The 13,666-nt window shown below is 39.5% G+C and overlaps 1 protein-coding gene across 1 annotated transcript in view; it reads right to left on the reverse strand.

Annotated features, from left to right (window-relative positions):
• Positions 1-2,321: 2,321 nt before the first annotated feature.
• LOC140235728 (gamma-aminobutyric acid type B receptor subunit 2-like) overlaps positions 2,322-13,666 on the reverse strand; it is a 62,718-nt gene continuing 51,373 nt past the window's right edge. Inside the window, 4 exon segments of the mRNA XM_072315740.1 lie at positions 2,322-2,489; positions 3,152-3,344; positions 4,893-5,038; positions 5,946-6,071. Coding sequence (XP_072171841.1) covers positions 2,322-2,489; positions 3,152-3,344; positions 4,893-5,038; positions 5,946-6,071 — 633 coding nt within the window.

Below are 13,666 nucleotides of genomic sequence, written 5' to 3' on the forward strand. Positions count from 1 at the left end.
ACCCTACCTCTGTTACGGAATACTTGCCTGGGGAAACTGTGCCAAATTATACATTGATAAAATTTTCAAACTACAAAAACGGGCTATTCGTTCAATAAATCTAGCCGATTATTATTGTCACACGAATTATTTCTTCTTTGAAAACAGACTCCTTAAGGTTGCTGACTTGTTTTTATACAACTTAGGCACATTTATGTTTCAGTTATCAGCAAACGGCTTGCCTGACGTATTTACTCATATGTTTCAGAAAAACTATATCGTCCATGCTTACCCCACAAGACAAAGAGAATCATTTCACCTTCCACGTACTCGCACACTCCTTGCTCAAAAAACAATTGTTTTTACCGGACCTAAATTCTGGAATGATCTTCCCGCCGATTTAATCAATTGTTCTAGTATGTTTACATTTAAACAAAAATTGAAATTAATGTTAATAAATGAATATAATCAGTCTGATTAGAATATTTCAATATGTTATATGCGCAGTATCCTCGTTCAATGTATATTTCTGGTTTATGCTCCCGTTATATAATCACTGCACCCGTATTTGTATTAACATTTTGAACTCATTATGAAGTTGATTATAGATAATGTGCACGTATATACTTGTGTACCTAATTATATATGCCATATTTTCATTTAGTTCTTATTCTTTGGGTTCTTGTTTTTTGTTTTGTTTTTTCACTTTTTCTTTTTATTCTCTTATTTCTTTTTCCCTTTGTACTTTGATATTTTAGCTTTCATAATCGTTTCGTCATTATTACTTTGTGTCCTATCTCCATTGATTGCATAGAAAATTTACACCGGTATTTTTTCATGGAACCTGCGTTTACAAGCTTTGCTTTTGCGGTTCCATCATATTTCACAAGTTATAGAGAATAGTCTTATGTACATTGTGTATGCTGACACACTTTTTTCTGTTCATGTCCCGACGTATGACATATTTTGTATCTTACTTGGTTTGTATTCTTTTTTTGGATGTATTTTGATGTCAAGTGAAATATGAAAATAAACGTGCTGGAACTGTTCACTGTGTCTCGAGTGCAAGACCAGTACAGTTTCAGTTATTCAATTCAGTTATTCAACTACAGGCGAGATACGCGCTAGGTAGTGTCAGGTGCGGACCAACTGCTGAGAGCTTCGGGTAGCAAATTTGTTTCCCCGCAAGTCCAGCCGCAAAACTTCCCCAGATACCATATGACAAGGCTTTGAGCATGCTCAAAACTTGTTCCGAGTGAGTCGTGGGGGTTCGCTCGCAGAGGTACACGCAGAACACCAGTAGGAGACCCTTACCGGCAGCACCTCGCAGGCAACTCCAACACAGGTACTTCTCAGTACCCCAAGTCGCTCGTAACAGAAAAGGGATCGGTTTCAAAGCTCTCACGCAGGTCACATGGAATGCACGCAAGTAGAAGCTAAGTAGCACGCGTCTAGTAGGTAAGAAACAAGTGCAAAAATTGAAAACATTCTTGTTCGCGAGGAGGTAGTTTCCAGCACGTAGAAGATTTTCAGCGGGCGAACAAGAATGTTTGCAATTTTCATTCATGCCTTGTCATACCGTACGGGGGAAATTCTGCGGCTTGACTTGCGGGGAAACAAATTTACTCCCCGGAGCTCTCCGCAGTTGGTCCACACGTGACAGTATCTAGCGCGTAGTTGCCCGGAGGTGCTCACGCAAGTCCGATTTAACCGCAGCCAAGTTTTGAGCATGACCAAAACTTTTTCCGGGTGAGTCGCGGGAATGCCCGTAGAGGTCCACGCAGAACGCCAGTAGGAGACCCTTAGCGGCAGTACTTCCCAGGCAATTCCCACGCAGGTACTTCGCAGTCCCGTATGCAGCCAAGATAATGAAATTCCGTGGGACTTCTGCCATTCCTTCAGAGGAATTCCTTCACTGCGTTGTCAGCCCCCACGCGACTGGTACAAAGGTTACACAGTATACTCGCAAGTATAACGCGTCCAGCAAGTAAGACACATGCGCTGACTCGCACAAATCCTTTTCCGCCCTCAGGAATGTCCGGTATGCTAGAAAATCCCTACACGTAACAAGCCCGAGAAGCTTGCCCGGAAAGGTGTGACAGGGCCTAAACACGGTTGTGGGTAAAAATATATGCGTGCGCACCTCCGGGCGACTACTTTTGAGATAAATGCTAGGTACTGTCATGTGCGGATCATCTACGGGGACCTCCGGGTAGTCAAAATTGTTCTTTGCAAGTCGCACGCAAGTCGCACGCAAGGCTGGTGTGACACGGCCTTTAGATTTCGCTTGGCAGTGATTGTGCGAGGTTGTAAAACGGGGTGTCTGCCTCCAAAACTGTGATTCAGATCTTCTTGTTGATGGGGTTATGTTCGTCGAGCTGAGTAGGTTCTCGCACCTCCATCTTGCGGGATGCGCCCCTCGAGGGCCCGGCCAGGGAGGTCGACACGGTGTTGACAGCAATTCGAGGAAGTTGAGCAACTTCATGGTTCTGGCGATAGAGGGCGGAAACCTGCCATGTGAAATAGAGACACAAGCATCATTTTGCAGGCAATCACACAGTGTAATACTGTTGATTACGACATCCTTGGACATCTTCTTTTTTTTTTTCCATAATGATGATGGCTTTTTAACATGTCATCAACAGATGAATAGATATGGGCCTTTTCAGTGTGGGGGCGCTGTGACTTAGTGGATAAGACTCCCGACTGTCAATCGGAGGACCCGAGTTTGATTCCCGCCCAGTGCTAACGTCCTTGGACGAGATGTTTTTACCCACCATGTCCCTCTCGACCCAGGAGTGTGCCTGGCAACGCTAGGGTAAAAATAATGGCAGGGCCCTCTGGTAGAGCAGTGGCAACACTGAAGAGGCTACCCTGGAGAAATAAGATTTTATTATTTCTATTATCTTATCATTATTATTATAAATATTATTTTTTCTACTACTACTACTACTACCATTTTTATTTTTATCATGATTATAATAATGTTATCATTGTTATTTCATCATTTTCATCATCATTATAAATAACGTCATTACTCTATTGTCACGTGATTGTGTGAGCGGACATTTAAAAACGACGAAATATTTTCTCAGGTCTCGACTTTAGTCCAGAGAGAGAGAGAGAGAGAGAGAGACTGATTGTAGTCACGTGGTAAGAAAAGTTTGCTGACCTTTGGAAAGAATAACGTGCACAGGATGGAGGTGGAACAGAAGAGAATGAAGCCAGCCGTCACCGTGTACGTCACGTTCAGCGAGTTCGCGTTGAATATGCAAAGCGGGACGGCGACGGCGCAGCACAGGCAGGCGTTGTAGATGGAAAGCCCCACATAGTAGCTGTCATTGAGACCTGGCAGACTGATGGTCCTGCGACGGGTACAGGAATCAATCAAACCACTTAAAATCGTCGTTTAAAGGGATGGTATAGCTTTGGTGGAGATGGGGGACTTAGATTCTGTAACTTTTTGTCCGATAATTAGAAACCATTTATGAAATGATATTGTTATAGACCATACAACTCTAAGAGGTATATTTCAAAGTTTCTTTCATGAAAATCGGTTTTAAAATGACCGAGATAGTCAAAAACAAAGTAAAAACCAAAGTGGTCCTAATGAAAGGTGGGCCCTTTAATTCATTAGGACCTCTTGGTTGCCAGATATCTTAGCCATTTCAAAACCAATCTTATCAAATAAAAATTGAATTCCTTTGAGAATTGCGTGCTCTTTCATATTTCATAAGAGGTTTCTCATTATCTCATAAAAATGTTGGAAACCTGAAGTCCCATCTCAACCAAAACTATGTGACCGTGCATCACAAAACGAACAAAAAGTCGCACGCAGTGATTTTGTGTGAGGACTGAAAATTGGTGAAATAGGTCAACCTACGTGTATAGCTAATCTTAAAAGTTTTCATATTTTCTGAATGAGCAAGTCTTCCTCTACATTATGTCAAAGTTTGGGATAACAAAACATACAGGAAACTGTGATTTTAGTAATTTTTCTCAAACACTTTATTGTAGAACAGTGTGATTAGATGATTCTGATAGAGTCCCCTTTTCATTTCTTAAAACCCGGTATACACTATTCATTTTCAACACTAATAACTTTTGAACGGATAATGCTACTGCTTTGAAAATTGTCATTAGTCAAGGACAAATGTGTTAATAAAGCATGCCTCATTTCAGCTTAATCTGATAATTCATTATTATTGCTCCTGTGGTTAACACCCTGTTTTTTGTGCCATTCATTGCACAGCTAGCGTTGCTTGGAAAAGATTAAGCGCTTGAATAGACGCTTTACTTCAGAGCCTTTTTTCTCAGTTCACACTTTTCCAGAGTGTGTGCTTTCTTTCCAACATGAAAGTAGGTTACGAGAGTCCATTTTAATTGAGTTAGACATCACTTTAAAGCTGAGAGTATGCTCTTTTAGAATCTGCCCTTAACTAAAAATCCATGTCTGGCGACTTTTTGTTTATTTTGTGGTGCAGGGTCACATAATCCCTTTAGCATGTTTAAATCACCTCAATAAAGTGGCACTTCTGAATTTTACTGCTATCCAATGTTTAAGAACGGTTTGGAATGGAAGTGGTTACATTAATTTTATTGAATCTGCAAAAAAAAAAAGATAAAAAGAAAATTGCCACTTTGTGAGTAACACAGGAACTCTAATCATTAACACTTTATCAAGGAAGAGCCCTTTGAAGGTTTTGTAACCGAAACAAAGTATATACGTGAAAGAAATTAACGATTTTTTTTTTCATTCTTGACTTTACGAAGCAAACCGAATAATGATAATAAAAATACAAACAAACAGAGTTTACATACAAGGAAAGCGTGAGGCAGTATTTCCATAAACTTTATCATTTAATTCAGTGCTTACTGATTGATCTTCAAACTCCAGTTTTATGTGTACTCACCGGGTTTGCCAAGAGAGGAATGCACCAAAGAGCATTATGAAGGCCTTGTAAACCACGAGAATGACGGTCCATACGGTGTTGTGGGTCGTGGAACAGCGGCGATACACGTGGATGTAGACCACAAACTGTGCTCGATCCTCTTCGCTCTGTGAAGCACACAGGGCAATCATACACGTTAGTTTATGAACATATTAGTCGTGATCGTCTGTACAGTTATACTGCCCTACTTTGGCAAAAGGAAGCAAGTGACAAAAGTGACATTTCTCGTAAAAGAGCAAAATGTGTCTGTCATTTACACTGACGTCAATGGACTATCATGATGTCTTATCTAACATATCTCTTAGTAGGATGATTGTTTCTGCATGAAATTTGGCCTGGAAGAAGAGCTCATTATGTGAATTATGAAAACATCAATACTCAAATTCGGATGGTATGTCACTTGCTTCCTTTTGCCAAAGTAGGGCAGTATACCGTAGTGGACATCAGGGACAAACATATTATAGGAAACTTCTCATAATCTACAGGGGAGGGGATGAGGACACCTTCCCCCGTGACAGGAGATTTCCAGAAATCGCTGGCCAATATGTATTGTTAAGTGCTACGATTAACACGAAAACAACAACAACAACAACAACAACAACAACAACAACAACAACAACAACAACAACAACAACAACAACAGCAACAAAAACAGTATCCTATAAGGGAGAGATTTATGGGGGATGTCTAATATGTTATGTGTTTGTTGAACCATAAGAAGCCATGTAAACATGTAGACCTACTGGCAGCACATGACAGTGTGAGAGTAATAATAATTGATACTACTGCAGTAATCAGAACCTCAGCTACAATCGAAATGGTATAGCTTGATATTAGTCAATCTGACAAAGGCAACATTGAGTAGATTGTATTAAAAAGTGATGGTTTTTCATGTACATTGCATGACGACATTGTCAGTGCAGGTTGCACCGTGCTCAAGATTCTTTTCTTCTTCTTCTTCTTCTTCTTCTTCTTCTTCTTCTTCTTTTTCTTTTTCTTCTTCTCTGTTCTTACCCGTGGTTGCTCTATCATCTCGTCGATCACGCGGTAAGGGTCTATGATATGCTTCGTGATTAGGATGACGACGTCGATGATGAGAAGAATGACAATGATCGCCACCAGATGGCGGTCTTTGATGACCTAGAGCATAGGACACAAGTCGATTAGGAGCAATAGAGCTGGGATATTTTACAAGAGAACCACAAATGTCATAAAATAATATCTTAAGCTCGCCTCACACTATACGACTCACGACTATACAACTGACAGACTTTGGATCCGCGGCGGGCTTTAAAGGGGAAATCCAGTCCAAACATAATTTAGTCTGATAAGAAAGAGTAAAATATTAGACAGTTATTATGTATTGAAGTTTCGCTATTTTTTTTTTTTTTGGGGGGGGGGGGGAGGGAAACAGTTCTTAAACAGTCAATGTAAATATGGAAATGGCAAAGTGAGCATGTCTTTCCCTCACAACGTACCATATAATTTGTAAATAATCTTTTTTTTTTTTGTTCAAACGCAATTATGCCCGAAGCTCAGTTGCTCGTATTTCTAACAGATCACTATTCTGATGTCATTCAACAAGCATGATAAGCCAGGAATAACGTCATGTTTCAGACTTCAATGACAGAAACATTGATTTTTCGTCATTTTTTTTTTTGTACTACACGATCAATGGAAAATTGTGAGGGTATGACATGGTTAGCTCACTCATTTGCATATTCATACCCACTGTACAAGAACTTTTATGGAAAAATTATCAAAACTTAAACATTTCATAACTTTTTTATCTTATATTTACATCCGATTTCAGTCAAATTTTTATAGTTGAACTTATAAAATTTTACTATAGGTTTTCCCGGCCAATTTCGCACTTTTTTCAGTCCAATTCCTAATTGCTGCATTCAATTTAGCACAATTTAGCCTAGACGGCATGTTCGGTATTTCAATTTTATAATCTTTTCATTCAAATTCATTTTGGAGCATTCAAATTACCTTTTACATCATTCGAATCAGCACTTTTTCGGTTCAAATTCGTAAGACAAGCACCATTTCGCAAATCGTTCATTCAATTTAGCACGATATATAAGTCACGTGATCACGTAAACGCTGCGCTCGTTCATTCGAATTCATTCTTGGGCATCCAATTTCGCATTTACTGCAGTCAATTTAGCAGACACGTTTATGCTTTTATTCTGATATCACCTTTGCAACAGTACTTTCAAAATAAGTGAATGTGTTTATAATGTTCGATAGCATTATGTCATTCACAGATACATTGATCTTAAGTTTGTTTTGTTAATAATTGGGAGAAGGAGGTTTCAATTTACATGATTATTTCTTTCATCTGCATGTTTCATTATTTTCATTTGTGACAGTGCACCTCAAAACGAACATAAAGTCGCACACACTGATTTTGCGTGAGGACTGAAAATAAGTGAAATGGGTCAACCTAGCCGAACTTGACTTTCTCATGTTTTCTGAAAGAGCAACTCTTCTTTTACATTATGCTAAAATTTGGTATCATAATTCGGGCAGGAAAGTGTGTTTTTTAGCAGTTTATCTCAAACATTTTTGGTAGAATAGTGTGATTAGGTGTGTCTTTAGAATCCCCTTTTCATTTCTGAAAAACCTTGTCCACACTCTTCACTTTCAACTGTAATAACTTTTGAAAGGATAGTACTACTGCTTTGAAAGTTAGTATTAATTATGGACAGAATGCGTTAATGAGGCAGGCTTAATTTCACTTTAATCTTATAATCTCCTCATTGTTGTTACTCTGGTGGTTTACTTCCTGTTTTTGTCCCATTCATCGCACAGCCAGCACGGTTTGGTAAAGATTAAGCGCTTGAATAGACACTGTACTTCAGAGCCTCTTTTCTCAGTTCACAATTTTCCTGAGTTTGTGCTTTCTTTCCAATATTTAGATAGGTTAGGAGAGTCCATTTGATTTGAGTTATACATCATTTTAAAGCTTAAAATCTGGTCTTTCAGAATATGGTCTTAACTAAATATTCATGTCTGGCGACTTTTTGTTTGTTTTGAGGTGCAGGGTCACATTTGGTGGGTGCTAGATTGCGTTAATTATCATTAGGAATGAATAAAAGTTCTTGGATCAGCTCTAGCCATCAATTTGTCAAGGTTATTACCCTCAAATGCTTCTATGATTCTTTCCCTGTTTTCTTGAGAGATACGCCTGTATCTAACTCGTGCTGCCATGACTGGACATAAGAAAGTGAAGTGAATCTATGGTACTGGTGCAAGCATGGCATGTATAGTTCTGATAACATGTATGGAAGAAGAGGGGCGTTACAGAACAACAAATTTGAGTTATTTAGGGTCAAAGATACCTTTACTATATACTTAACAGTGTGTGGATGAAACAAAAATTCACATTTAAATACGCGTAAATCACGGTTCTCGCCTTTTCAAAATAGAAATAACATTACGCCAATTTGAATGAACATATTTGGAATTTGACTGCCCATACGCGAAATTGAATGACTGAAATACCATTTTCCGCCAGTGCTGGCGAATTTGAATGACTGAAGAGCACGTGCCAATTTGAATGCCCGTTTTACGAATTCGAAAGGCACATGTGCGTTGACCGAAATGCTAAATTGAACGAACAAGTTGCAATTTTGAATGACAGAATGTGCAGTGACGAGGATTTTCGCTAAATTGAATGAACCTTTTATCAAATAGACTGACAAAAGTGCGAAATTGGCCGGGAAAACCTATATTTTTTATTACAACGTATTTTTGGACTGGATTTCCTTTTTAATATTCATCCAGAGAACAGCCCCTTCAATAGAACTAACTTTGTTAGGTAGCCATTTCCCGTTTTAACCTGGATCGATCGATTGATCGAGAGACGCCGTGGGTAAAAAAACATCTCGTCCAAGGACGCAAGCACCTCTGAAAAAAAAAAAAAATTCCGCAACTTGTTTATCTTCTGTAGATGGTAGTCACACAAAATATTTTGCTGAAACTCTCGTTACCTAGTGTATAAGTCTAAGGACTGAGGGAGAATTAAAGGAGCATCCCAGATAATTCACAAAACCTCACATCATACAATTTGTAAGTCGATATTGCCATGTGTTTGTTGAATTTATTGTGGTCTTGGGCAGATAAATCTACACTCTAAAACCCCAAAAGCATAATGCATTGAACAATGATAATGAAATAAGAGATTCACATCTTTATTCTAATAGTCTGTGTAGAATTGTAAATTCCATTACACTGCACCTGTGTGAAATTCATGCATGTTTTCTTCTTTTGCTCTGCTTCCTTGAGCACCTGGTCTTGCATTCTTATGTGAAGCTGTTATGTCATCATACTTTCTTCTTCATTAGGCGTTTTCACATCAGCCCGATGTTTCGAAATAGTGCGCTGTTTTCTGACTTGGGAAATTTTCCCGATAGCGAAATAGCGCGCTATTTGATATTGTGAACATAAATTAACGTGCTAACTGTATCGCTCTGATCGAGAAAATTTCTCGAGTCCAACTCGGGAAATTTCTGAAATAGCGGGATAGTAGCGCGCTATTTGATAATGTGAAAACGACTCGAGAAATCAGCGCGATGCATCCATTATGCCTAGCGTGTGTGACCCAATCGATCGAGGCAAACTGCACACAAATTACGAGGAATTTTTGAGAGAGCACACACATTACTTATGCTGTTTGCACATACTCGGCTGTCGAATTAGCTCGACAAAAATTCGGGCTGATTCTCTTCGGGCTGATGTGAATAAGAAATGAAATAGCGCGCTAACTCGCAATCGCGAAAAATTTCTCGAGCTTGGATTTTTATCGGGCTGATGTGAAAACGCCTATTGTGATTTGTTATGAACTTGGAAAATACTTTCTTGTCATCCCAATCACTATAAATTCTGAAACTTCGCACCCAGTGTAACCAATCTATGGACGCTCAAATGCAACATCTAAGATCATCTGGAGATCTATCCTTAGAAATACGGGACCATTTTGAATAGGGGATCTTTAAGTTCTCGTAATTCTCTGTCCTGAAATACAATTATTTCATATCTTTCGCCTTTTTTTAATCTTTGATAAAATGTTGAGTGCCGCAATGCTGTCTGTTATGTCATGTACTAACTGACATATATTCGGATGTACACCAAATTGTAATACTGAGTGGAGAGGCTCAGAGACACTCATAGGCACAGAGCTACGTCAAGTATTGCTCCTAAATAAATGTCTCGTAACTGCTGAATCACGCCTGTCAAGGAATTATTCTTTGTGTCAAGGATGACAACATAACATGGTGGCAGCTGCGGGATTGGAATAAACCTTATTTTTGAGGAACTCTCAAAATTATGACTGAAACTGTTTTTGGAAACACGAATCCAGACTTGGAACTGCACCGATGCGTCGCCTCTCCCACAGTCTAGTGACCGCATCACTATAGCACTGCATCGTCTGTGCTATCCCTGGAACTACCGTGTTGTGCCTATGCAAATTCAAGTCTCCCGCATACGCGGACTAATATGCGTCAGCGTTGAATCGAACACTCGACTCGTAAACTGAAAAAGTGACAAATTTGGAAACTCTTGAAACTTCACCCCGCTGCTTTGGCCCTATTGTGTGTGTTTATGGACGCTTTCCGGCACGCAAAGGGTTCATTTCGCATAGCCTACATGCAAAGATCAATGTTATAAGGATTTTGTGCTCGTTTTGCCAAAGAAAGCCGTCATACTGCGTGAGTTTCGGACGCTTTCCAGCACGCAAGTGAGTAAAACAATTCCATATCTACGGAAGATTTTCGCTGCTACGGAATAAACTGCATTGTTTCGACTCTGCATTGGAATGTTTTGTCCTCGATGGATTGATGTTTTGCAAACCTGTTCTGTCTCGAGATGTGTGACACTGACTGAGTTAAATAATGGTTTTGGACGCTTTGCAGCACACATCCAAGACAAATTTTGCCACCGCCACACAGGTTAGTCTGTAAAACAGCCGTTCTCACGGCTTAGTCCAAACTAAGTTAGGCCTACTGCCAAAGTTAGTGAGAATAATCTGACATTTTGACACTATCGCCGATCGGTACTGGCAGCCCAGTTGAGAACGCATCGACGTACTGTACGTGATGTCTAGCTAGCTAGCCTGCTACGTGGATGAGCAATCGAATCGGAGCTGAAGCCTTATGAAGGAACTATTTTTTGCCGTTCAAGCAACAGTCTAACGCTAGGACAACTGGCGACGGTGTACGGATGTTCACCAAGCGACCAACGTAGCGCGAGCAGCCCCAAGCCAAGGGCGAGGACAAGGCCGAGCTCAAGTTAAATACAACAGTGCTGAAGTTATAAATTAAAAAACAGTGATCTGAAAATGAAAGCATGAAATTTTTAGTCGTATGACTGCAAATGAGATTGAAATTTGAGAGCTGGAAATTACTCTGTTGAATTTGAAACCTTTGTTTTAAATCCAGGATTTCTTTATCAATATAAAAGATTAACTCTCTGGTTTCATTAATTTAAAAATGAAGTTGTAACGCCACGGTTAGACTGGGTTAACTTCTGTTTAAATTGTTTATTAAAAAAAAAAGAATATATTAAAAGATCTTATTTGGTTTGGTGTATTGTAACGTCAGATCTAAGTTGACCAAACTACATTAATTAGGCCCTAAAGATTTTTTTTTTCAATACTCATGTGTAAAGTTAAATGTAATGTATAATAGAAGAAATTGATTGTTAATAACTGGAGTGTGAGAATTGAGTTATATTTAACATGCCCGTAAATATCACCTAAGCTGATTTTGTTTTCAATTTGTATAAATTTTGTGATTTTTGGAATTATATAACATTGTAATGGTGGAATTCAGAATTGAATTTTGGTTCAAGATTTATAGGCATCAATTTGCAGCATGCTCTAACGTTAGATAGGCCTACGCATTCACTGGAATTTTGGAAAAATATAATGTAAACATTTAATAGATTTTTAAATTGATTGATGTGTAATTAGGTTTCTAACATAGTGTATTTAGATACTGATATTTTGTATTTGAACATTTTATTTAGTACGCATACCGACATTTTTTTTCATGTGTATGGAAGTATTTGAATTATATTTGTGCCTATTTTGATTGAATAATGGTGTTTATTATTAACTGGATAAACATTGCAAAGGGATTATATTACAATTAAACTGGGCACATAAATTTCCTAAACAGTCTTTAATTTCTCAATTGATATTCAAAGAACACATGTATTTTATGTGATTGCGTTTAGAAAAATATGTCATACTAAGTTGACAATTTTTTTTTTCATGTATTGATGTTTTTCACAGCATTTTGTCAGTAACCTAAATATCATGGCTGGCCCCCTCCCTACCCCAACTTTTGACTGGGATTGCCCAGACAAAGCTCAGGCATTTAAAGAGTTCAAACAGCTATCCCAAATGTGGTTTAACGTAAAGGGAATCAAGAAAGAAGACCAATACAATTACATAATAATGTGGTCAGGTCGCGATGGTCTTCGCGTTTTTAATACATGGAATCTGACTGAAGAGCAGTTGAAGGATCCTCAGAACATTTGGAGTAGATTGGAGAGTCACATCCAGCCTACCGAAAACTTTCGTATCCACCGACTGGAATTTCAGCGCTACAGACAGCTGAATAATGAGGCTATTGATGACTTTGTTGTTCGATGCAAATCAAAAGCAGCCAAGTGCCTCTTTCGGGATGAAGACATCCAAGAAGAACGCATAATTGAGATACTGATTTCTGGAGTTCAGTATCCGGAAGTCCAGAAAATGCTTCTCGCTAAAGACAAAATGACTCTGAAAGAAGCCCTGGATATCGCGAGAACGCATGAAGCGAGCACAGTACACATGTCCCAGCTTCGAGGACTAGAGAACAATGCTAATGTTCATACAGCTCAGAAAAGCCGTACCTGCCCGAATTGCGGCACGATCCACCCGAAAGGAAAATGTCCCGCATACTCCTCTACTTGCCACAACTGCGGGAAAAAAAGGTCACTGGAAGAAGATGTGCCGGAGCAAGAGCAGTAACAGAGGAAAAAACTATGACCGCCGTGGACCATCCAAACAGAAATCACAGTTTCATCAAAAAGGATGGAATAAGAGAAAAGGGACTCACGGTAACAAAGCTGTCCACCCACTTGAAATGACAAGTGATGACGAACATGCAACAAGTGAGTTCAACTCACTAAAACTTGAGACTTTGACGTTTAACAGGGACCTGTTATTCGACAGCCTAACTGCTGATGTACGCGATGAGGTATTTGCCACACTAGCCGTAGACATTCCGAATAGACGAGGAGATCACACTCTCAAAGTGAAAGTTGATACAGGAGCACAGGGTAACATACTGCCTACCCGCATCTTCAAGCAGATTCATCCAGAATGGACTGACGGGGATGATACCGCACGCGAACCTCTGATCTCCAGGAGCAGCACACGACTCTTAGCGTACAATGGTGCAGAGATTCCCCAGCACGGGACAGTGAACCTATCGTGTAGATACAAGAATGGGCAGTGGCACAAACCTACATTCTTTGTGGTTGATACTACCGGACCAGCACTCCTTGGTCTACCCAGTTCAAGGGAGATGGAACTGGTAACACAGTGGCACAAAACTACATTCTTTGTGGTTGATACTACCGGACCAGCACTCCTTGGTCTACCCAGTTCAAGGGAGATGGAACTGGTAACACTAAATTGCGTTGTGCAGGCATCAACACAGGCACCTGTAAGG

Source organism: Diadema setosum, chromosome 12 (assembly GCF_964275005.1).
Source record: "Diadema setosum chromosome 12, eeDiaSeto1, whole genome shotgun sequence".
NCBI lineage: Eukaryota > Metazoa > Echinodermata > Echinoidea > Diadematoida > Diadematidae > Diadema > Diadema setosum.